The following is a 26,587-nucleotide window of genomic DNA, read 5'->3' on the forward strand; positions in this document are numbered from 1 at the left end:
CTCACAGCCTCCTCCAACTCTTAAAGTACTTATGATTGTGTCCCAGCCCACAGCCAACAGAGAAAACCATTGTGTCAAAGAGACAGCACCAAAAGGCAAAACGAAGGTAAGGATAATAGCTGGGGATGGTAGCTGAAAAGGAAAAGCTCAGCACTCTAAAGAATGTAATGAGATTTGGCTCATATACTTAGTACTATATTATTAAATTTTTTGGCATCCTTAGGGGCACCTGAGTGGCTCAGCTGGTTAAATGTCTGACTTCTGATCTCAGCTCAGATCTTGATCTCAGGGTCTCAAGTTCAAGCCCTGTGCTGGGCTTCATGCTGGGTGTGGAGCCTACTTAAAAAATAATAATAATAAATTGTTTGGCATTTTTTAAAGATTTTATTTACTTATTTAAAAGACAGAGAATGAGTAGGGGGAGAGGCAGAGGAAAAGGGAGAAGCAGACTCCCCACTCAGCAGGGAGCCCAACAGGGGGGCCTAATTCCATGACCCCAAGATCATGAGATCATGACCTGAGCTGAAGACAGAGGGTTTACTGACTGGGGCACCCAGGCATCCCTGTTTGCTTATCCTCCCTCTGCCCTTCCCCCTTCTCATGTGCTCCCTAATAAAATCTTTTTAAAAAAATACAAATAAAGCTGATTACTGACCACACGATGAGGGATTTCCTACCTCTTGTCCCAGTGAAGTAGTACTAATTGATAAATTCATTGACAGGACACCATGGCAAAGAAGGTGGCAGTGATTGGAGCGGGAGTCAGTGGCCTGGTCTCTCTGAAGTGCTGTGTGGATGAGGGACTGGAGCCCACTTGCTTTGAGCAGACTGAAGATATTGGAGGGCTGTGGAGGTTCAAAGTAGGTGGGATCTTCATGTTTCTTGAACAGATTGTGCCTACAGATGGGTCTTATTGAGGGATTTTCTAAGCAACTTTGATCAAACTTATTTCATGCAGCTACACAGGAACTAAAGAAATAAGCTGTCATCTCTCCCAGATCATTACTATCCTAACCCAGATGGTCAACCCAGGCATGCAAAGGACCTTTTCTTATGGATCTTGACGCTGTCTTGCAGCCTACATTCTTGTGATTCTCAGAGCAATATACTAATATCGGAGAACATATTACAAAATAGAAGTGATGGGGATTCTTTTCAAGATGCCACTTCTGTTCCACTCATTGAGCAGATGCTTTTTCAGAGAGTGTGCTCTTATTACTACTGACTTAATTTTTCTCTGACAAATGAACCATGTTGGTTTGTTTAGCTTTACTAATGATACTGTAAAGTAACTGCTGAGGAACTCTTTAATGACATTATTAAATATATTCACTCAATTCATTCTACTAGCCAAACTATATTATTGATAATGCTATCCATTCATCAGCTTTTACATGAATATTAGAAAGATATGTAAACAGCTATATAGATTCATAATTATTCCCTCCCATAGTCTTCTGAGTTTAATTACTAGCTTGCCACCTCCTCAGTGTGAGATCTTGGGCAAGTGATTTACATCCCTGTGTCTTAGATTTCTAAGTGTAACTGAAATAATAATAGAAAGGTCTAATTATTTCACGGTGCTGTTTGGAGATTAAGAGAGCTAATTCATGCAAAGAACTTAGAGCACAATAAATGTTGGCTGCAATAACTATATATTTTTTGCACTAGCAAACAGAAACTGAGGGAGGTTACGTAATTTCATCATAGTCATGCTGGAGGAACTAACATTCAAACCCAGGTCTCTATGACTTCTTAACAACTAATGTCCTACTTATAACCGTGCCCTAACTTGCATTTTCACTCAAAAAGTTTAAACAAAAGTCCCAGCTCAGAACTCCAGAGCAACAACTTTAGGATGTGTATCAGGTACATCTAAGGGAGGGCTCAGACAGGTGAGAACACTCCAGACAGAAGCAAAAGGTTTGAATACACTAAAAGCAGACTCTGACATCAGCAGAGACCATCTAAAGGGCTCTGCCTACAAGCTGATCAGTTAGGGGGAAAACTCTACATCTAGCACATGTGCTTTGTGAGTTTGAACCAAATTTTATGCCAAAATGGATTTTCGAATCTTAGGTTTCTCAAATGCACATGACTATGAGACACACCTTGAGGGTTTTGTAAAGATACTTACCACTAAATAAATAAAATAAAGATACGCAACACCAGACCAGACTTACTGAATCAAAATCTGAGGGAGGGAATCTATATTTAATAGGCATCCCAAATGAATCCTATGATGAAACAAATTTGGCAAACTAATTGCACAAATACCAAATTAAAAAATCTATTCATTCAACTATGCAAACACAATCAGAGCTAATGATAGAGATGTTGATCCTTATATAAGACAGGTAACTTGCAGAGAAGAATCTGGAAAAACAGCTTGAATCACATTCATTTCTTACTAACAACTAATCATTAGAAACATTATAGCTTTTCTTGAAAGGGTGATATAATAAGGTAGTCATTCCTGTCTTAACCAAAGATGTTTTTTGTTGTTGCTGTTCACTCTAGGTGAACAACTCTAGGTGATCATATAGATTCCATTGGGTTTTCCCTCCTTGGGTGGATTTTTTGACCTAAGGAAGAATGTGAAGTTATAACAAATTTATATTTTTTTAAAAGATTTTTAATTTATTTATTAGAGAGAGAGACAGGCAGAGGGAGAAGCAGGCTCCATGCAGGGAGCCTGACATGGGACTTGATCCAGGGTCTCCAGAATCATGGCCTGGGCAGAATGCGGCATTAAACCGCTAAGCCACCAGGGCTGCCCACAAATTTATATTTAATAATAAATATGTTACTGTTTTATACTAATTTGGGACTTAAGATAAAAAAGTCAAATGTCCCTTACTTGATTATCATCAATTTGGCAACAGAAGAGGTGAGTTATTTTGAGTGGTCTGTCAAAAATATGATTTGATGAATTCCAGGAAGTATTTTTTCTGCCCCAGAATATTTTTCCTGCTATCCTATTCCCAGTTCCCAGTGTCTAACATTTCAGAACTAGAGATACCTTCCTATGGGTTCAAAAAGAAAAGATTACAATTTGAATTAATTAAACCTTATTAGATATAAAATCCTTAAGTATATAATTTCTTGAAACCTGTCACAATATCACATTTCAAACCTCTCAAAACTATATTTAATAGAGAAACATAAACAATTTCCTAAACCCAAAAAAGACAAATAGTCTCTCTCCAGTGTGAAACTTACAGTATGCAAAATTTCCCAGGCAGCTAATGGGGCCATGTGAAAGTCTTGATTACCAACAGACTGAGTTGCCAAAGAGAGATGGTACTGAAAGGGATGCTGCGAGCTGCCACACCCACTCCCCCCTCCTCACCTCTCAGTCTTTGCCACTTCACTACTCTACCATCCAGAATCAATTTGGAAAATAGGTTATTCTTTCATTTCTGTATTTACACACAATTCTTCTAAGGTCACTTAACATACTTAGTGCTGACAAGTTAAAACAAAATTTGAGAATCCTTGCTCCTACCCAGCTAAGAGGATGCTGAATTCTTTCAAAAGGTTTTCCAGCACCCCCTAGTGGCAGTTTTGGAACATGGGTAAGGCGGGTAATTAACGTATTTTTAGCACTTTTCCCCAGTGGAGAAGTACTTGCCATGCGTCATCTTATTTTTTCTTCACAATACTCCTAAAATGTAGTGTCAGGGAGCAAGAACCCCTGTACCCTCAACAGCCCTTCTAGCTGGACTAAGAATCAAATTGACATAAGATTAACAGGAGAAAATCAAGTTTAATAGGCGTGTGCTATTCACATAGACATGGAAATTCTAAAGACAGTCAGGCAAAATGAGGTATATATGTCATTCTGAACTAAGGAGAAGGGGGTACGGTTCTGGGACTTCAGAGTAAAGAAATGAACTTCATGGGGTGATAGGAAAAGTAGACTCATTCTGATAGGTCACGCAGATAAAATTTATCTCTGTTAATAACCCTTATTCTAGGAAATACTCCCAATTCAGATTCTTCTGTGTTAAAGGAGAACAAAAGTTTCTCTTGAGCCAATAGAGTCTCAAGTGCCTTCAGGTCAAAATAATCCACATGACAAAGTGGTACATTTGGCGGTGTGGGGGGCCTGTCCTGAACCCCTTCAGTAGGTATTATGATTATCCTCATGGACAAATGAAGAGGATGCTAAGTTTTGGAATTAACAAATCGTCCAGGATGGTGGAAAAAGCACAAAAATGAAGGTCTATAAGATTCCTGAGTGTACATTTGATCATCTTACTGAGGCGTTAAGAGAGGAAAGCATACTCTTCCTCTAGCCACTAACCAGCTCTGCCTCCTTCATCATTCCTAATACCTGTGTGCATAGGAAAGTTACCAATATACATCACTTTTTGTTTATTTTTTTTTTACATTTGGATATAAATATATCTTTTCCCAGCTACATGTACTCAATATTCATATAATCTTTATATAATCTTTTAATTAATCTTCACATAATATTCTTTAAATGTCTCTCCATCTTGGTTTCCTTCCTGTAGATTGGATCTGAAATTTCACTTTCTCTCTTAAAATGTGACGCCCCCAAGATATTCCAAAACCAATATTCCAAACCAATTTATCTTTACAACATATATATTTTTCAGAACCAAAGAGGTACTTAGCGTTGCTTAGATAATGGGGAATGAATCAGACACAGTCACTTCTCTCGAAGAATTTACAACCAATTGGTCTAACAGTTGCCCACCATGACTTATGCTACACTTGGCCTGGACAGTCCACCTTATTAAAATAAATTTTGTGTTGTATTAGCTTGTTTTGCATTTGCAAAACTAAAGCTATCATTCATATAATTATATTCACATGATTTGTCTCATTTTATACTTAAAATCCTCTTTTACATTACTTATTATTAATTTCAACTTAAATATAAGAAAACCAAAGGGAAGTGGCTTACCATTAGTGACTAATAAATGGCAATCGACAGGTCTTAAAACTAGCCACAATATTGAAACATAAGTAGGTTCTCTATCAGACTTTTTCTCACCTAACTCCAATCATTTTCACTAATTTTGGGATCAATTAAAAGTTCTGAACCTTTTTTATTAGAACCACTGATGATCTGGGTCACTATCACTCTATCCTTTTGAAACTGAATTTTTAATCCTATTGATAGGAATTCACATTTGTGCATGTTAAATAGTATTTAGTTGGTTTTGTCCTTGGTCAAGAAATGTTTATTTGAAATTTCAATTCTGTCAATTCTTTTTCAATTCTTCCAATTCTATGCTTTGGATATACACAAATTTGATCACCTATATTTATCTCCATCAAAGTTTTTGACTCAAATGTTGAAAATAGGGAGATAAAAATGTGAAACAGACACATAAGGTATTTCCAAATGGAACTTCCCACATGACACCGTCTCTGCACTGATCCAAACATGCACTTCTGTCTTTCCTATGGCTCAGTCTTTCTTCTGTTTCAAGTGGCCTGTTCTTTTTTTTTTTTTTTTAATAGAAAGAGAGAGAGGTCAAGACGGGAGGGGCAGAGGGAGAAGGAGAGGGAATCTTAAGTGGGCCCCATGCTCAGTGAGAAGCCCCATGAGGGGCTTGACCTCATGACCCTGAGATCATGACCTGAGCTGAAATCAAGAGTCAGATATTTAACCGAATGAGCCACCCAGGTGCCCCAAACGACTTGTTCTTCTAAACAGCACATACTGATCACTTAAAGTTTAACATTATACAGGACTAATGTAAGGGCAGAAAAGTTTTCCCCCCTTCCCTTCTAGGTTCTTTGGCTGGCCTAATAAACTGATATAAGACAGAGTAACAGGATAAAAGGTACAAACATTTAATAACATATATTATCAATTATGTACATGGGAGACACCCAGAAAAACTGAGCAAATCCCTGAAGTAGTTATCACCTTAAATACCACCTTCAGCTAAAGACAAGAGAAGAAGTTGAGGGTGGGGAGTCAGTTACCAGAGGTGACCAGGAAAAGCAGTAAGGGTAAGGTTGTTGTGCATATTTAAGTCACTGCCTTCTCCTTTGGTAGAAGTTTCTAGACATTGACTCATCCCCTTCATCCTGGTACCTCCAGGGAGACACTCTTACAAGTTATTTCCCTTCTACATGTCAATATCTCTTACAAAAGGGTACCTTCTGGATCCCTGGCTGGCTCAGTGGTTTAGTGCCTACCTTCAGCCCAGGGCGTGATCCTGGAGTCCTGGAATCAAGTCCCTCGTCGGGCTCCCTGCATGGAGCCTGCTTCTCCCTCTGCCTGTGTTTCTGCCTCTCTTTCTCTCTCTGTGTGTCTCTCACGAATGAATACATAAAAAATATTTTTTTAAAAAGGGGAGGGGGTAACTTCTACTCAGTTTTCAGAGCTTCCCCTAAGTTTGCTGTTTCTTAAAAATAGCCAGTTTAAAATAATCCCCATCCCAAATAGATATATTCTAGGGTGGCAAATTCTGTTCCTCTTCACTGGTTTAGAACAAACAGCCACTTTTTCTCCAGAAGAGATGACTGCCTTTCTCTCATTTTATTATCATTGATCAAAGCCAGAGATCTAGGGAAATATCAGTGTAATGGAAAGACAACAGAATGCAATGACAGTCTAATAAACATAGTGGTTCCCAGTTCATGTGCAAGGAGCACTTCTAAAATACAGATATCTGGGCCCAAACCAGATCTACTCAGAGGTTATATATTTCAAAGCTCCCCTGAATTCTTATAATGCAACTAGTCCACTGAATGACATTTGGGAACCACAATTTTGCCCCTGTCTATAGGACAAGAACATAAAAGTAGTTTTAGTCACATTCATTTCAAGAGGATATAGATATAAAGTCCACCTGAAAGAGTAAAAATTTGGAATGATAGAATTATTTTTTTATTTAAATTCAATTAATTAACATATAGCATATCATCCAGTTACTCCATTCCCCCACCCCCTACCCTCCAACAACCCTCAGTTTGTTTCCTATGGTTAAGAGTCTCTTATGGTTTGTCTCCCTCTCTGATTTCATCTTGTTTTATTTTTCTCTCCCTTCCCCATGATCCTCTGTTTTGTTTCTTAAATTCCACGTATGAGTGAGAATTGACAGAATATTTTGAAAGAAACACAATTTTACTATTTCCAACTGCTTAGAGTAACTAGCCATGAGAACAAATTATTGATTGGTAGAGGTCAATATTATAATGCTTCACAGGAGCAGTGCCTGGGTGGCTCAGTCAGTTGGGCATCTGCCTTTGGCTCAGGTCATGATCCCGGGGTCCTGGGATCCAGCCCCTTACTGGGCTTCCTGCTCAGCAGGAGAAGCTCAGCTTCTCCCTCTCCCTCTGCTGCTCTCCCTGCTGGTACACAATCTCTGTGTGTGTGTGTGTGTGTGTGTGTGTCTGTGTGTGTAATAAATGCATAAAATCTTTTTTAAAAATGCTTCACAATGAAAATGACCAATTTATAAGTTTTTGTAATTCCCATTCATAATAAGTGAATCTGTTTTCACTCTATAAGCTTGCTCTTTCTGGCAGATTAAATATTACCCTTATAATCTTTCTTAAACTTAGATTAGTTTTTATAACCTTTTTATTTTTATAGAGTCAAAGAGTAACTTCCCTCTAACCTTTGATCAAAAGATTGTAAATTCTAAATCAGTGCTGTCTGAACTAATTTGATTTTGCTACATAGTCTTCTGACATTCAGAAAATTCTATATTAAGAAAATAATTTATCATATGATGATTTATCTTAAACAGAAAAATTGTAGCAAATTCTATCTGTTAGGAAATTCAGATTATTTATCAGTATTTGTGCTTAAATATAATTTTTAAGCACTGCTTGGATTTTTTTTTTTTTAAGTGGCCTCCACACCCAGTGTGGAGCCCAAAACGAGGCTTGAACTCAAGACTCTGATATCAAGACCTGAATTGAAATCAAGAGGCAGACACTAACTAACTGAGCCACCCAGGTGTCCCTGGCACTGCTTGTATTTTAAATAAATATATGTTACATTCATCTGTTTTGAAAGCTGTGTCTTCTGTCTCTGTCTTGGTTGACAGAAAAGCCTCCTATCTTAATCTGTCTCTATCCATCCTCAAATCCCGAATGCATTTTTATTCAATGTAATAATAAGGTCCCTAGAGATAGGAACTGTGTCCTGTTTGCATCTTGTCCTTAACTCCAAGCTCAGAGCTTGGACAGGAGAGATACTTGATATGTATTTTGTTTTTTAATAGAATTATTCTCCCTTTATAAGTTTCAGCAAAAACCAGTTTCACCCAGATTTGTCTAAATACATAGACATCTGCTTCAGCTAACATAGGAAGAAGCACATGTAAAAACAAAGCTTTTTTTGACAGCGGTATACCAATCAACCATAATAAATATTATTACTTGATCTTCAGGAAAAAATTGTGACATCATCATCAATTGTTGACAGATTACACCAGTATAACTCCCAAAGAAGAGTCTTGCCCAGACTCTGAAATTACTGTAGGAGCTCAAGCATCAGAACTAGTTCTTCTCATCACCTTAGGTGCCCTTAAAATTGACCTGACAGGGGTGCCTGGGTGGCTCAGTCAGTTAAGCCTTCAGCTTGGGTCATAATCTCAGATACCTGAAACTGAACCCCGCAGGAGGCTCCCTGCTCAGTGGGAGTCTGCTTCTCCCTCTCACTCTCCCTCTATTCATTCTCTCTCTCTCTTTCTCTCAAATAAATAAATAAGATCTTTAAAAAAATAAAAATTGACCTGACAGGGGAGCCAACCACATTCCATAGCCACTTTATTGGTGCTTGATAACACTAATGTGCAAGGTATAGTATAACAATCTTAGTTTAGCTATTTCAAATCTATGACTGGTTTAGTAAGATTAACCCTCATGACCTATAATAGTAGCAACAGAGGCAAACATGTGGCTTGAACTCAAGACTCTAAAGTCTTAAAGACACTTATTTAAAGACAGGTGTGGTGTTAAGCACTTTAATCTCAGCCTGATAACAATTGATCAATGTTATAATTATTAATGAACCCCATTTTATAGGATAAACTGAGGAAATTGACATATAATTTGCCCATCTATAAAGCCATTAAAGGTGGTAGAATCAGGATATCAACCCAGTCTGACTCCAGGGTTCTCACGTTTAACTCTACTCTGTACCACTTATAAAATTATCTGGTCTTGAGGAAAAAAAATTGGTGTTTCTTTGCCTCCTGAAATATAGTTGACCATTAAACATCACAGAGGTTGGGGTGCTGACCCCTGCACAGCCAAAAATCTATGTATAACTTTTGGGTCTCCCAGAACATAACTACTAATAGCCTACTGTTGACCAGAAGCCCTACTGATAACATAAACAGTCAATTAACACATACTTTGTAGGTTATATATTGTTACATACAATATTCTTACACTAAAGCAAGCTAGAGAAAAGAAAATGTCATTAAGAAAATCCTAAGTATTATACAGTAAAACATCTGAGTATAAGTGGACCCACGCATTTCAACCCCATGTTGTTAGGAGGTCAACTGTATTTCCAAGTTTGAGAATTTGGTTGGATAAGAAAGTCAGATACTTTATCTTACCAAGGACATTGTACTTAACCATGTTGAAACATCCAGAAATAGTTTACGTATCAGTTTGACTCTAGTATTATGCAATATGAAGCTAGTATTTGAACATTAAAACACCATTATTTATTCATCCAGAGTTCAGGGTCATTGTATCTTGATGTATGAGACAGAAACTACTTCATGTTCTAATACAAACTCCTTTAGCATTCAAACACTTACACACAGTTAACACCACACACCAAAATCTAATCACCTAGAAAGCTGGCTGACCCTAATCTGACTAGCTTTTATTAAGCCACCTGAAACTTTAACAACAGTATCATCTGAATCTTGATTCAGGACTAGAGAAGTTAAATTCATCAGTCATATTCACATTCAAAATGGCATTTGACTCCTGGTCTCTAGTAGGCATGAATGAATGAATGGATGAGTGAATGAACAAGAAAGAGAGATAGAAGGAATGTATGAGGGGGAGGATCCTTATAAACATAGACTTAGGTTAGCAAGTATTCTACATACTACTCTTAAATAACATCATCTAAACACATTGTTTTAGTTTTAGTAACTCATATTGGTATTAATAATCCTGATATTCAGTGAAGCCCAATGCACATAAAGAGTTTTGCTGATAAAAAAAGATGCGATATTCCACAGTTTACTCTTTTGTAAGTCTTTGAAATCAAACACAACTTCTTGTACAGAAAATTCAGGTGTGATGGTGAATGTGCTCGTGTCTGTTACTTTGGTGTCCAAGATGCTACCCTTGCTTCCTTCCTAGTACCACAGTGAACAAGGAGCTGTAACCAATGGCATGACTGAAGCTTGTAGCTTCCTTCATAACACAGACAATAACAATCGAGCATCAATACATCCCTATTTTACAGATGAGAAGATGGAAATTCAGTGCACTGACTGATCCTGACCCGCACAGTCTAAAGAGGGATGTCTAACTCCATAGACCAGGCTCTTTGTGCTAGTCCTGGCTGCCTCCTTCACTGCTGCCAAAAATCTAAGGAGCCTTGATCTAAGAATTTGGCAGGAACATAATGATTTTTTATGAATAATGATGAGAGAGAAACATAAGCAATTGATTTATTATGGTGGTAGGACTAGAGTATTACCTTTCCTTTATTTACTATTCTGTGGAAAAGATACGTGCTGTTTATGTAACATAGAGTAACATATTCCGATTAATTTATGAGTTCCTGGGATCCCTGGGTGGCTCAGCAGTTTAGCGCCTGCCTTTGGCCCAGGGCGCGATCCTGGAGTCCCGGGATCGAGTCCCACGTCGGGCTCCCGGCATGGAGCCTGCTTCTCCCTCTGCCTGTGTCTCTGCCTCTCTTTCTCTATGTCTATCATAAATAAATAAATCTTTAAGAAAAATTTATGAGTTCCTGCAACCCTTCCCTTTCTTTATACTGCACCCTAACATTGAGCAAAGATACTTGGCCTGGATTACACTTTAGTCTTTGCATATGCAGAAGCATTTATTGAGGACTTCCTGGGTGGCATTATTTAAATTTTCTTATGCAAGCCTCTTTGATAACATGCTGATTTCAGAAACATTGAATCACTGTACTTATAAAATTTAAGATAAAGAACATTATCTGTATGCAGAGTGCTTAGAGGCAACTACAAACTGAACCATAGCATGTGCTACCTCCAGTTTTATCAAAACATACTTGCTAACATTTAGATTTAAGTTTAAGATTTGATTGGTACAAGTGCTGTTCACTTTTATCACTTGAGGAAGGTTGATTTGCATTAAGCATAAAATGAAGTGGGGTATTCAAATTAAGATGTGAAAACTACCTGCCCCTAGAAGTCTTCATTTTAATTGAAATTCTCCCTTATGTTTTCTGACCAGTGCTCCAGAGTTCATTGGTTCTCAAAGAAGTGGAAGGTGGGGATAGCCTCCCCAGGGGGATTTTCAGAATGGGGCTAATCATCACAATGGCTGGCACTAAATAGATAGAGAATGGGAATACTGAATATCCTGCAATGTGCCAAAAGGAGGATTGTCCCCACTCCCAATCCCACCAATGACAATAGCCTGGCCAGGGAGCAACAGTGGAGAGCCCCAAGTAGACCCTATCACACAGGATGCAGGAGTAGAGACTGCACCTCATCACCCAGACACTGCAGTCATTCTATAGCAATGAAAGATGAACACATCACCCAAGGGTTAGATTTGGAAGAGGAATAAAACATCAAGGAATTGTTTTAAATGTAAGATGATTCTCACCCTTTTTGATTTGATTTTTTAGGAAAATGTTGAAGATGGCCAAGCAAGTATCTATCAATCTGTCATCACCAACACCAGCAAAGAAATGTCCTGTTTTAGTGACTTTCCAATGCCTGAGGACTTTCCAAACTTCCTGCACAATTCTAAGCTCCTGGAGTATTTCCGGATTTTTGCCAGAAAGTTTGATCTTCTAAAATATATCCAGTTCCAGGTATTGTATTTTGGGTAGAATGGTTTTCTCTAAATATTTTCAGCTCACACTTAAATAGAAAAGTTACTCTGGTAATGAAAAAAATTGTGGGGGATCCCTGGGTGGCTCAGCAGTTTAGTGCCTGCTTTCAGCCCAGGGCGTGATCCTGGAGTCCCGGAATCGAGTCCCGCATCGGGACCCCTACATGGAGCCATCTTCTCCCTCTGCCTGCGTCTCTGCCTCTCTCTCTCTCTCCCTCTCTGTCCCTGTGTGTGTGTGTGTGTGTGTGTGCGTCTCATGAATAAATAAAATCTTAAAGAAAAAATAAATTGTGAATAAAACAAAGTATTCCAATCCAATTCTTTACTGAAAGATAAGAACATGATACAAAACCCAAAAAGTACTGTCACTACCCCTGATATTATAGATTTATACACACTGGCAGAAGAGGAAAATTGCCTGTTAAAATTTAAGGTTTGAATAATGATGATATTGATGATGAAACTGTACTTATACTAATATCTAAACTACTGCAGGCTCTTAGCCTCATTTCCCTTCAGAGGACAGAAGAAAAAACTCAAACTATTTCATTTTTGGATTTTCTCTGTAGAAATAGAATTTCTGAGAAAAATGTACAAAATAAGCTCACAGTTCTCCATTCATTTATTTCATAGGCCTGTAGAAACTATTTTTTGTATTTTGTTGGGGGGCATGATACTTTCTCTAACAACATCAGGATGGCTGGATCTTTTTTGAAAAACAATTAGAACTATCTTTCCTATGCTCCTTCCAAAACAAATAATCAACAAGAAGAAAACAATATTCTCACTAAACATGCTGAATTTTTATCAATAACCTACACTCTGAAAACTAGTAACTGTGCTTAAGAAATAAAATTAACTTTTATCTCTGAATAAATAACTGTTAGTAGAGCTTATTTTTTGTAACACATCTCATTTTCTCAGCAATTTCAGTTTTGTTCTAGGTTTGTATTATATTGATTTATAATAGCTGATTGTGGGTGGAAATCTATATTTGTAAATACCATTAAAATGCATCTAATGCGGATGCCTGAGTGGCTCAGTGGTTGAGCATCTGCTTTTGGCTCAGGGCATGATCCGGGAGTCCTGGGATTGAGTCCTGCATCAGGCTCCCTGCAGGAAGTCTGCTTATCCCTCTGCCTAAGTCTCTGCCTCTCTCTGTGTCTCTCATTAATAAATTTTTTAAAAGTCTTTTAAAAATGCATCTAATGTAGTTTTCCTCATTTCCTGGTGGATCCATCCTATGAATAACAGATATTTTTTATACCAGAAGCTTTTATAGGTATTTGTCCACTTGACTACCAATTTATTTAATAGATATATTGCCCTGCTATGGTATGTAATTTATATAATCTGTTCTTTGAAAGATCGGGTTAAACTTGCAAGAGAGCTTATTTATTGTGTTACTGCTGTTGGGTTTCCTGGAAGTTAGAGAGGGGTTAGGAACACTCATTTCCATTATTGGTCTCTGAGTTGATATAAGCCATAAGATGTTAGGGCCCCACTCAACCTGTAAAAGTCTCCATTGGATTTCTAATAACCTCTGAAGATGTTGGTTCTTAAATCACATTTTGAATAGCAATAATTTACAGTACTTTAGCTAATCTACTATCCTAAACTGCAAATCTGAAATGTTCACTCTCACCCAAAAATACCCAGACATCTTATAGTCTTTTCACAAGCTTTACACTAATGGTCTATATATTTTTTTTAGTTGAAACAACCTCAATTCCCATTAATGGGATTCTGACAATGTGCCAGACGCTATGCAAGGTGCCTCACATGAAGTATCTTCTCTAATACAGAGTCTGCACAGTGGTAGGCACATAGAAGTTTCTTAATAATACTGTGTGATCATTTGTATGATGAAGATCTGTTCCATATCTTGCTCAGATTTTGTCTTTCTTTTATGTGTCTCTCTCAAGTCCTTATTCAGTCCTTAACAGACTGATTCCCATGGCTAAGCACCATATTCTTGGTAGCTCCCTGCCAAAGAAGAATGAGAAGGGGACACTTAACAGTCTTTGCCTTAAGTGGCTTGAACTGGGGATTCAAATGGAACCTAGAGTCACACATTGCACTCTAACTATTCCCACTCCCAAGGTACTGGGTGAAGCCCTTGTTATGCCAGAGTAATGCTCAGTGATGCCTTCTCTGTGTTCATTCAAGACAACAGTCCTTAGTGTGAAAAAACACCCGGATTTTTCATCCTCTGGCCAATGGGAAGTTGTTACTGAGAGGAACAGCAAGAAGCAAAGTGCTGTCTTTGATGCAGTTATGGTTTGCAGTGGCCATCACATCCTCCCTCACATCCCACTGGAGTCATTTCCAGGTGAGACCTCTGGAGATTCCCAGCCTTTCAGAGTAGGTGTCGTTGGGGAAGAAAAACTTTCCTCTATACTTCAACATTCTTTTGGCTAGTCTGAGTTAAATTAACATGAAACAGACCACTAGGAAAAAGTAAAATTCAAGTGTGTCTGGGTGGCTCAGTCAGTTAAGAGTCTGCCTTTGGCTCAGGTCATGATCCCGGAGTCCTGGGATCAAGCCCCTCCTCAGGCTCCCTACTCAGTGAAGTCTGCCTCTCCCTCTTCCTCTGCCCCTTCTCCCTCATGTCCTCTCTCTCTTTCCTTTTCTCTCTCTCTCTCTCTCAAATAAATAAAATATTTTTTTAATTTTTAAATAAAATAACGCATACAGCGACTCGATAAGAATATGAGGCCAACAGGCAGTCAGGCAATTGAGGCTTGTGTGTCATTCTGAGCTAATGAGAAGGGGGTAGGGGTTGGGGACTATAAAGGGAAGGAAGACAATTCACAGGAAGATGAAAAAGGGTAAATGTTCGGTAAACTCATGTTTACTGGGCCACTCAGAAAGAATGAGACACAGAGAGGAGTATTAACAAACAGACTTTGATAAGTTCCTCCCTATCTACCTCACCTAGTTCATATTATACTGTAGTTATCCACGGTGTCAGCTCCCTTCCTAGAGCAGGTCCTCCATCTAAATTCTTTTAGGCAGTTAGGAGGGAAGTCAAAGGCTTTTCTGAGCCTTCTGTTTCTTAAAAATTATTAGCCTAAAATAATCCACATTCCAGGGAGACACATTTGAGGTGATTGCTTCCCTACAGTGTCCAGGCATTTTATATGCAGATTGGATTGACAAGCAGCATTAACTACTGCAACTGGGCATAACAATAAGATCTGGATAGAGCTATAAAGATGAAAGTCTCCACATTTCAACTTTGTTTCTATTGACCTCTTTGGGTCTTCATGACACAGGGACTTCAGCCTACTTCCTCCGAAGTTAGTAAATCTTCCCCAGAATTCCAGAGAATTTTCACCCAACAGAGGGGTTCTCTGTTGGAGAGGCCCTCATAGCCATGTATATCTATCTTGGCCTTTATCTATCCTGCCAAACACTGTTACTTTGTTGTGTCCTTGGAGACTTTTCCTCAGAGCCAGGCCTATAGACAGGGTTATTGAGAGGATTCCCTGGGAATAAGTGCTCCTACAGGACCATGATGGGTACAGAGAGAGCAGAGGAGAGGAGTGCAGACAATGGAACCCCACACGTGTCTGTCCTGGTACCTCCCAGCCCCTTCCCTCAGAGAGCACACTTCCTTCTCAAGACCCTCAGGGAAACATCTAATACAGTGGTTCACAGTCCAAGCCTCACTTCAAACCACCTGTGGAACTTCTAATATCCTAATGACCTTCAAAAGTTCAATTGGTATAGGTAGGCCTAGATCAATTAGGGATTGCTCAAATGATTTTAATATGTAGCCAGGCATGAGATCTTCTACCCTAAAGCAGTGATTCTCAAAAATAATCACTTGGAGGGCTTTTAAAACCACAACTTGCTAGGCCCCATCTCTGACACTTCCAACTCGGCAGATATGGCATCATGAAGCTGAGAATTTGCATTTCCAACAAGTTCCCAGGTTCCAACTAATAATGCTGGCCAAATGACCACACTTGGTGAACTAATGACCTAAAGGTTCTTTCAAGCCACTCACCATCAAAGACAAATACTTTAATAAAGTCATATTTTCCCGGGAAAGAGACAGACTTATCTTCAAAATGGCTTATCCAGTAAGTTACTGACTCACTGCACTGTGGAAACCAACCTTCAAATTCTATGTGCCTGGTTTTTCTTTATTTTAATTTTCATTTGCTTTTGCAAAATAAGAATGATATATTAATTATTACACAACTATAATAAAAGCACTTCGCAATATGTCCAACAACACTTAAAAGAATACATGTGCTATGTGATATTAAACTATCATTGTAGGGGCACCTGGGTGGCTCAGAGGTTGAGCATTTGCCTTTGGCTCAGGTGTGATCCTGAGGTCCTGGGATCGAGTCCCACATCGGGCTCCCCCTGGGGAGCCTGCTTCTCCCTCTGCCTGTGCCTCTACCCCTCTCTCTGTGTTTCTCATCAATAAATAAATAAATTCTTTTTAAAAAAATAAAGTACCATCATACAGTCCAAAATTAGATAATGAGTAGTTGGAAGCCAGCATCTGTCTCTGCTCTAATCATCAAAACCATTTAACACACACACACACAAAAAAAAAAAATTTTACTTTTTTAAATAAATATGAAAGCTGCAGGCTCTGAAATCAACTCTTTTGGTCCTGTTCCATATGTATACCCTAACATTTCTCATATACTTTATGCTTTGAGTTTGCCAATCAGCCTTGCCATTGTAACTGTCCTAAGAGGGAAGAGGCAAAACAAATAATTGACTCTGGAAAAAGAAAAGCTGTTAATGCACTTTTATTGAAATTAACATAGTTCATGGACTTCTCTCTTCTTCTCCTTGAAGGTATCGAGAGGTTCAAAGGCCAGTATTTCCATAGCCGCCAATACAAGCACCCAGAGGGATTTGAGGGGAAACATATCCTGGTGATTGGACTAGGGAACTCAGCCTCAGATATTGCCGTTGAGTTGAGTAAGAAGGCTGCTCAGGTGCGATGCTCTCTGCTTATTTTGTACCATGAAGGAGAGAAAGGAGGAGGGGTATATTGGAAAATCCCAGCCATATACCAATGCTTCATTACTCATTAATTGGTTGGTTGGTTGGTCGGTTGGTTAGTTGGTTGATTGGTTGGTTATTTGGTTACTACAGTGTGGTATCATAAAAAATCTGGAAGTCAGGAAGCCAAGGTTTACCTCCCAGCCCTGCTACTTATCAGCGATGTAACCTAGAGCAAGTCTTTTACTTCTCTGAGCCATACATGTGGTATGTCATCTACACAGTAGATTCCTCCCTAAAGGGACAATGCCTTGATTTAAACAGCATTCCTGTTTGCTTACCAGGTATTTATCAGCACCAGACATGGCTCCTGGGTCATGAGCCGTATCTCTGAAGATGGTTATCCCTGGGACATGGTGTTCCACAGCCGGTTTAGGTCCATGCTCCGAAATGTCCTGCCACAAACAATTCGAAAATGGATTATGGAACAGCAGATGGATCGGTGGTTCAACCATGAAAATTATGGTCTTGAGCCGCAAAACAAGTAGAGTTCTTTTGCTTTTTTATGGTATACTCATTGGTAAGCAAGGTTGTCAGAGGTACCTCTTTATAAAGAGCCAAATTGCTAACATGGTATTTCAAACTACAACCTAAGAGTATGAGTATCATAGACATCCTGGAATTTGAATTCCAAATTTGTTCTGTATATCTTTTAAAAATTAAATACTTAAGAAGATGAGGTATAAATATTTTGAACTTTTTTATGGCTGAGTAATATTCCATTTTGTACCACATCTTTTGTATCCATTCATCAGTTGATGAACAATTAGATTGCTGCCATATTTTAGCTATTGTAAGTAATGCTGCAATGAACATGGGGATGCATATGTCTTTTCAAATCAGTGTTTTCATTTTCTTTGGGTAAATACCTAGTAGTGTAATTACTGGGTCATTTAAATTCTATTTTTAATTTTTTGATGAACCTGCACACTGTTTTCCACAGTGGCTGCACCAGTTTGCAATTCCACCAACAGTGCATTAGGGTTCCTTTTTCTACACATCCTCACCAATACTTGTTATTCCTTGTGTTTTTTGGTTTTAGTATTCTGACAGGTGTAAAATAATATCTCATTGTGGTTTTAATTTGTCTTTCCCTGATAAGTAGTGATGTCGAACATCTTTTCATGTGTCTGTTAGCCAACTGTGTCTTCCTCAGAAAAACATCTCTATTCAGGTCTTCTGCCCATTTTGAATTGGATTACTCAGCCATAAAAAAAGAAATGAAATCTTGCCACTTGAAACAACATGGATGGGCCTAGAGGATATATGCTAAGTGAAATAAGTCAGAGAAAGACAAATACCATATGATTTGATTCATGCATGGAATTTAAGAAATAAAAGAAACAAGCAAACAAACAAAACAGACTCTCGAATACAGAGAATAAACCGATGGTTACCAGAGAGGAGGTGAGAGGAGGGATGGATGTAAGAGACAAAAAGAATTAAGAGTACACTTATCTTGATGAGTATTGAGAAGTGTATAGAATTGTTGAATCACTATATTGTACATCTGAAACTATTATAACACTGTATGCTAATTATACTTGAATTAAAAAAAAAACAAGTTAAAAAAAATAAATATTATGAGCTACTCCAGAAAGCAGAACTTGGATTATAGGAAGAAGTCCCTAATACCCAAAGCTGTCCAACAGTGGAAAAGACTGCTTTAAGAGATTGCAATCTTCCTTTCAAAGGGGTGTGGTGGGAAATGTGTTCTGAATTCTCCATGTGATAACTCATGCTTTGCTAATTCTGTACACCATAAGGGTTCTTCCCATGAGCAGCTTTTGAGAACATATTCATCATCTCTTTGCCAAAAAATAAATCTCTACTAAGCTCAAAGTTACATATCACTTATCTTATAAACACAAGAAAACAGTATGTTTATTTTTCTTTAGTTGATAACAGGCTCCTTCCCTTTAAAAAATACAAAAACAGAAGAACTTTGGAATCTTTCAACAAATGCCATGTGACTGCTTAGTTCTGAGATCTGATACATGAGGCATGTATTGTCTTTTAAAAAAAAATGGTTCTCAAATCTACAAAAATGGGAATTTCAGAAATACAACCAGACCTTATCACCCATGCTATGACATACAGAAACTCCATGGATATTTGGAATCAACAAATACCCCCAAACTTAACTTTATGCATTAGATTTTACACTGACTGGTCCTTATACTGGTCCCTTAATAAGACTTTCAAAACTAATGGGGATTTAACAAAATTTTCCTTTCTAATTTAAATTTATGATCAGATAGAGATTAAATGGAGCAACAAGATAATTAAAGGTAGATATCATAAAACAATAGTGGAAACATCAATGGGATGACAATGACTAGAATATTCAGGGATTGACCATAGGTACTGGTATTTAAGCCCTTGGGGATGCCTCCTTTTATGAAATGTCTTTTTACCTACATCACCTACATGTTTTCTCTTCTGTGTTGAGGGGAGAGATTTGTGAATGAAGTCACAAATGAAGTCAGATAGTAAAGTTTGGGGTAGGCCAACTAATCAAGTTAGAAAGTTTTATGGATATTTGAGAAACTTCTTTATTCAAAGAGCCAACCCCATAAAATATCAAGAGAGTTTCAAGATTCTTCATTAGATGTTCCCTCTAAGAGTTTTCTTCTGGGCATTTCAGATATCTTATGAAAGAACCGGTACTAAATGATGATCTTCCAAGTCGTATACTCTATGGAACCATCAAGGTGAAACCAAAAGTGAAAGAGCTCACAGAAACTTCTGCCATCTTTGAAGACGGAACAGTGGAGGAAGGGATTGATGTCATTGTCTTTGCAACAGGATATACTTTCTCTTTTCCCTTCCTTGAAGATTCACTTGTTAAAGTAGAGGATAAAATGGTCTCGCTGTATAAATACATGTTCCCTCCTCACCTGGAGAAGTCCACTCTGGCGTGCATTGGTCTCATCCAGCCCCTAGGTTCCATTTTCCCAACTGTTGAACTTCAAGCTCGTTGGGCTACCAGGGTCTTCAAAGGTATGTGAATGGGCAAGTGAGGGGCTGAGGGTGTTATTCCTGATGGAGTTTGCTCAATAACGAGTTTAGGTATGGGCATTGCCAGTAAGAAATTTGCCAACCTTAGGCTGCGCTTGAGAAATTAACATGCTAAAAAATTAGTGGAGAATTTGCACAATAACAAATACAGAGATAAAATAATAACAATAATTATAATAAAGATCTACAATCATCTCTTTAAAATATTAGAAAGTTCAGAGAATTTCAATTATCATAAAACTAAGTACATATCCTTTCCTGGAATCATGAGAGAATAGTTGAGAAGCAAAAGTTCCATGACTCATGGTTTTACCTATGTGATGTTTATAAATTCCTCTGTGCAAATCTAGAGACCCATACAATAACTCCAAATTAACTCTTAATACATTAAGAATCTCAGTCTCACAGATCCTTACAAAGTTATAAAGTTATTGAAAAGTTTCTGTCTAAGTAGCTATATAGCACTTTACATTCCTCAGAAGGCTATTATCTCCCTGACCCCAGGGTTCAATTCAGCTCAAACAAAACTCATTGAATACCTACCCTTGTGATGGAACCTGGTAGGATAGAGAGCAATTTAAACAGATTATTTCCAGGTATTAAGACAAATGCTTTGTAGAGGGATGCATGGAGTACATGAGAAGAAGACAAGGGTGCTTTGCAGTAGCAGAGTGGAATAAAGGAGGGCATATGGTCCAGGAAAACTTGCTAGATGACCAGTTTTCTCAGATGCAGAAAAAAGGAATCACTTTAACCAAAGCATAGAGGCATGATGGATATGGAGAAATACAAGTTATTTGACATTCCCAGAACATGACATGTGAGGCAGAGAGGGGTGAGAGATCATTCTTTCAGGAGAAGAGCCAGGACATGGGAGCCTTGGAAGACATGCTAAGAAGCTTACAATATAAAACATAAGTTGGCTCTTTCCACATCTGGCCACACATAAAATCATCTGGTGGACCTTTGGGGACTCTGGTTAAGTCTGGCCTAGGGACAGACCTAGAATCTCCATTTTAAAAAGCTCTTCAGCCAGAGGACCCAATGAAAGGTAAGCAAGGAATAAGCATTATCAGATTTACATTTTCAATAGATTATTTCAGCATTAGTGTGGAAGACAGATTTGAAATGAGAAAAGAATGGGGTCTCTGAGATCAGTGAGAAGGCCACTACACTGCAAGGCTCTGCTGACACATGATGTAGCTGAGCCAGGCAAAGAGACAAAGTGGAGAAGACAATAGAAATGTGAGAAATAGTTAGGGATAAAATCTGCAGGACAGAATGATCGGCTGAATGTAGAGCATCTGAGAGGAGTAGGGAGGAGTCACAGATGACTTGCAGATCTCAGGCCATGGGAACTGGATGGACAGCAGGGCTCTGAATAGAGAGAGGAATATGTGGAAGAAGATGCAAGTCCGACCAGGACGGCTTCAGTGATGGGCTCGGTTTTTATCTCATTGACTCTAGTATGTCTGATAACTAGCTGTATCTAGAGGAAATGGACCACTTCAACATGTCTGAGAATACCTGTAGACAGGGATGGAATCATAAGCACACAGTAATAACTCCTGCATTAATCTACCTTCTCTGTCCCCACTGCTCCACTTCACCCCCACCAGGTTTACTTCAACAGCCTCTTAACTGGTCTCACTTCCTTTAAACTCACTTACCTAGAGCCCATTTTCCAAAATTCACCAGCTAGAAGGATCTTTCTAAAGAGCAAATCTGATCTTGTTACCACCTGCAGAAAACCCTCCCATGGCTTCCCATCACATTCAGAATAGAGCTCAAGCCACCTGGCAAGGCTTCCAGCTCTTCAGGCTGACCTTCCTTCTCTAGCCTCTTTTTTCACTCCCTCCCTCTCAGAGTTCATGCTGTAGCCCATGCTCCCCTTGAGGGCAGCATAACATAGAACTCAATAAGAGAGGCACACCCTGGAGTCCAACAACACTGCAGTCCTGACTGGCATAACATGGGTAAATAGCCAGAGTTTAATTGTAGGAATCAACTACTATAAAAAGCAATGATATTGAATCAAACCCACTACTCAATCCAGCCTTTTATTTCTAGGCTTGTGTACCTTGCCCTCAGGGAGCACTATGATGGCGGACATTATCAAGAGGAATGAAAAAAGAATAGATCTGTAAGAATTTTTCTTTAATTCTTTACATAAAGCAGTGTTTCTCAAAGTATAGTGACCTAACTACCCTCAAAACCTATTTAGCCATTTCTTAAAAATGCAAGTTCCTGGATCACAACCCGGACTAACTGAATTGGAACCTCAGGATGAAACTAGAAATTTGTGCTTTTATGTTCTCCCTAGGTGATTTATATACATACTAGTTTAAGAACCAACTATATGAAGATAGAATTTTTACCAAATCAGGACTTTTTTTGGACTTAATTTTATTTCAGTTTTGTATGATGCCCGTGTTAGATTCCTTATCTTCTCAGGCTGCCCACTCTCTGTGGGGAGAGGGGAAATGGGATGAGAACAGCAGTAGTGATAGTGGCCCAAGTGTCTCTGAAAAGCTAGCTGGGGGATGTCCTATCAAAGTAAATTAGGAGTTGGTGTGAGATGAAAGTAGATGTATGCTTTGTGATAGGATAGAATGGGGTGCAATAGTGATCATGCACCCTTGGACAGTAGACTTGGGGGCCTGACATCACACATAGGAGATGTCTCATGGTCAAATTCTAATTAATCTAACATTTATTGAGCAGCTCTTATATGCCAGCCAGAGTGCCAACTGCTTTAATAATTTAACAAGCAAATACTAAGCAAGACACTCAGCTAAGCTTTCATCTGTGTTAGCTCATGAATTTTTGCAGCTTGACTAATTTGTACTTGCCTAGAGAACTGAAGCCACTTACTAAATATCAAATAATAATCATGGTCATAAACTTTGTCACATCCCTAGAACTTCCATGAATTCATGGCTATTTATTTTACAGCCTACTCTCAATCTGAGATCTAAGCCTTCGGAAGGAATAAGCTCACACCTTCCACCAGAGGTTGATTCAAACCTCATTTACTCATTCATCCCTTCATTGTTCCAACATCTATCGAGCATCTACTGTTCTTATGTAACTTAGAACATTTTGTGAATCTACCCTTTTGCACTTTCTTCATTAAGGTTTGGAAAGAGCCTGAGCCAGACACTGCAGACCAATTATGTTGACTACTTGGACGAGCTTGCCTTAGAGATAGGTGCGAAGCCAGACCTCCTGTCTCTCTTGTTAAAAGACCCCAAACTTGCTGTGAAGCTCTACTTCGGACCCTGCAACTCCTACCAGTACCGCCTCATTGGGCCCGGGCAGTGGAAGGGGGCCAGGAGTGCCATCCTCACCCAGAAACAAAGGATACTGAAGCCTTTAAAGACACGGGCACCAAAAGCTTCAAGTGATTTCCCTATTTCCTTCCTGTTGAAAATTCTGGGGCTTCTCGCTATTGTTGTGGCCTTTTTTTTTCAGCTTCAATGGTTCTAATCCATCAGCATAAAGCTGACTTTAGTGTCAGTCAGTTCCTCTTAAAAAAGAAAAAAAAAACTAAAAAAGAAAAAATACAAAATCTAGATTCTATATTTCAGAGTTGGGAGGAGCAGAGAGAGGTTGCTGTAGAGAATTCGAAGAATTAGGTCAGGGTAAAACACCAAAATGGTGTCATGAAAGTTCTTTGCCGTTTCACTTTTCCTTCAAGTTCACCAGATTCTCCAAAAGGACAATTAAATAGCACTGGCTACATACTGCCAGCCCCCATGGAAGAGGGCTGTGTGGAAAAAAAAAAAGAAATATGCAGAAGAAAAAACAAGCTCCATGGTTGAAAACATTGGAAAATTCCAATGGTGGGTAAATATTTAAACTCCTGCATGATGTTCTTGATAGTCTTCTTACTTGGACTGTATTTGGTAACAAAGCTCTCAGGCATTAGGTCATGCTCCATTTGGTTAGCAAGGAATCACTCAAAAGTCCTGGCATAAAAAATGAGAAGCTAGACTCAGAAATTGATGGCAATGATCAGGCAGACTCCTGAGCTTCCTGGTGAAAGCTAAACCAATAGCCACATTTCTTACATTTTGATAGAAACACAGCTATAAACATACCAAAACAGCTATATACATACTTAGTACTTATCATAGACCAGACATTGTGCTAAATGCACATCATATGTATTAACTTCTTTTAAATCTCACAATAATTCTCCAAGATGTGTGAGGCTATTCTACCCATTTTACAGATGATGAAACTGAGACTCAGAGCAGTTGTGTAACATGCCCAAGACCATACAGCTTGTCTTGTCATGGAGCTGGGATTGGAACCCAGTTTTGCTTGATTCTAGAACTGCAGATCATAACCTTTACCCAGAATATACTTATTTACAAAAACCCTTATTATTGATAAGGTACTTATTAACAGTTTATTATATTTGTAATCATATATATGTTGCTTTTGGAAGAACTTAATACAGATAACAGTATTCTTCTTGCAAATATAATCAATTAATTGTATTCATAATACTTGTTTTATAGACCAGCCAGATCTAAAAAGCATTTGAAGGAATTTACAATGAAAACCTATACAAGGGGGCGGCCTGGGTGGCTCAGCGGTTTAGCGCTGCCTTCAGCCCAGGGAGTGATCCTGGAGATCTGGGATCAAGTCCCACATCAGGCTCCCTGCATGGAGCCTGCTTCTCCCTCTGCCTCTCTGCCTCTCTCTGTGTGTTTCTCATGAATAAATAAATAAATATTTTTTAAAAAAAAAGAAAAAAGAAAGAAAACCTATACAAGAACATTTAAGATACTCATTGGCATTTTGAAAAAACAAGCATCAAGGAAGAAGTATATGTCCCAAGTAGATGAAAAGCATTATAATAATTTAGCCTTGTATTTAGCTCTAACCTTAAAAATAACCAATGCAAAAAGTGAAACAATATGTAATCTCTGTCATTTGATAAAAGGAAGCATAGCAGTTTGTCAGGAGACATATATTCTTGGAACTGAAATCTAAAAAAGATACAAGCAATTCAACATCAACAGATATTGAGCAACATAATAAACATTTGGTTTATCAGTCTACTACAGTCATTCTCTCCATGAACTGCGCTTTGGGAAATAAGCTATGCCCTAAGCCCAAGGCCTTTTGAAGAGGGAAAAAGTCAGAGATTAGAGATTTAAGCAAATTTCTCTTCTTACTCTTCCAAAGTCTGTGTGGACACTATCCTTCACTTCGGCCTGGATTTGTCCCTGAAGTATCCAGAGCAATGTAATGGCAATCTGTCAGTGGAAGCTTTATTTTTATTGAAATGCAAAATAATTTTTCATTGTCCTATGGGCAGTTTTCTTTGAAAAAATTGCAGATGGTATATATACTTCTTGATTAAAAACTGAATACTTTGCTAATTATTAAAATTATTTGCCAGCCATTATGGCTTGCAATATATGGCTTGCAATATGATACAGAAAGCCATTTTATTATTGATAAAAATAATATTGATAATAATAATAAATTTAAAGCCTGTATGGCTAGAACAGGTGAACTGTTGTCTGTGGATTAAATGCAGAGCACTACATATTTCTGTAAATAAAGTTTTATTGGAACACAGCCACAAAATACATTTATGGTCTGTGGCTGCTTGCAAGCTATAATGGCAGAGGTAAGTAGTTGCAACAAAAACAGTGTGACTCACAAGACCTAAAATATTTACTATCTGGCCCTTCATAGAGTAAGTTTGCCTATCCCTACTTTGTAATATCCAGACCCTTGTCCTAATTATTTTTCATAACTTGCCTCATTCATCATTCTCACTACCCAGGGAACTAACTATGGTTATTATCCTACTGCTACAGTGGACTAGATTGGGAAACAAGTGTCAGGTTGATACTGAATCAGTGGAGGAAAATAGCTCCATTAGGACAGAATTATTTTTTTTTAATTTTTTTTAATTTTTTTTATTTATTTATGATAGTCACAGAGAGAGAGAGAGGCAGAGACACAGGCGGAGGGAGAAGCAGGCTCCATGCACCGGGAGCCTGATGTGGGATTCGATCCCGGGTCTCCAGGATCGCGCCCTGGGCCAAAGGCAGGCGCCAAACCGCTGCGCCACCCAGGGATCCCGACAGAATTATTATTATTATATATAGCCTTGAAAATTATAGAAAAAGGTTGACCTATTGAAATCTTTCCAACTATTCTATTTTTAAAAAAACATAAATAGTTCATTTCCAGACTCTGAGATTGACTAAGGATGACACATTCAAGTTTCTTCTTCTGCCTCTATACACCCTGAATCAGGAAAATATCCCAGACAAACCACCTAGGTTAGTTTGTTCCAAACCATGACCCACAGAATATATGCCTCAGAATATCTCGGAGAGCTTACAGAAGTGCAGTTTTAAATATAAGTGCAGTAATAATTCAGACCTACTGAATGAGAGTCTCTGCTGGAATCTCCAATCTTGACAAGCTTCCTAGAAGATTCCTGTGCACA

The 26,587-nt window shown here is 38.5% G+C and overlaps 1 protein-coding gene and 1 long non-coding RNA gene across 5 annotated transcripts in view; one reads left to right on the forward strand and one right to left on the reverse strand.

Annotated features, from left to right (window-relative positions):
• Positions 1–25,633, forward strand: FMO2 (flavin containing dimethylaniline monoxygenase 2). 4 transcript variants are annotated; one of them, XM_041752930.1, is made up of 9 exons: positions 1–106; positions 723–860; positions 11,831–12,019; positions 14,209–14,371; positions 16,870–17,012; positions 17,364–17,563; positions 19,727–20,082; positions 22,171–22,243; positions 23,238–25,633. In XM_041752930.1, exons 1-9 carry the CDS (start codon positions 32–34, stop codon positions 23,587–23,589), a joined length of 1,689 nt encoding a protein of 562 aa, XP_041608864.1. In that variant the 5' UTR covers positions 1–31; the 3' UTR covers positions 23,590–25,633. The 4 variants fall into 4 exon arrangements, with proteins under 4 accessions (XP_041608864.1, XP_041608890.1, XP_041608872.1 ...); XM_041752938.1 differs by lacking the exon at positions 1–106 and having other exon boundaries at positions 733–864; XM_041752956.1 differs by lacking the exons at positions 22,171–22,243; positions 23,238–25,633 and having other exon boundaries at positions 17,364–17,599; positions 19,727–19,853.
• Positions 16,894–26,587, reverse strand: part of LOC121489722 — a 23,808-nt gene continuing 14,114 nt past the window's right edge. The window contains exons 2-3 of the long non-coding RNA XR_005987398.1: positions 17,361–17,474; positions 16,894–17,024 (exon numbers count right to left, since the gene is read on the reverse strand). This is a non-coding gene — a long non-coding RNA (uncharacterized LOC121489722). The remainder of the gene's footprint in view (positions 17,025–17,360; positions 17,475–26,587) is intronic.

This window comes from Vulpes lagopus, chromosome 1 (genome assembly GCF_018345385.1).
Source record: "Vulpes lagopus strain Blue_001 chromosome 1, ASM1834538v1, whole genome shotgun sequence".
In the NCBI taxonomy this organism is placed as follows: Eukaryota; Metazoa; Chordata; class Mammalia; order Carnivora; family Canidae; genus Vulpes; species Vulpes lagopus.

Excerpts from the sequence above, each read along its gene's own strand:
- FMO2 (XM_041752930.1), top strand. The coding sequence starts at position 32 with ATGATTGTGTCCCAGCCCACAGCCAACAGAGAAAACCATTGTGTCAAA. Across the intron at positions 107-722 it reads CACCAAAAGGCAAAACGAAG|GACACCATGGCAAAGAAGGT; the intron begins GTAAGGATAATA and ends ATTCATTGACAG. Across the intron at positions 20,083-22,170 it reads GGCTACCAGGGTCTTCAAAG|GCTTGTGTACCTTGCCCTCA; the intron begins GTATGTGAATGG and ends TTTTATTTCTAG.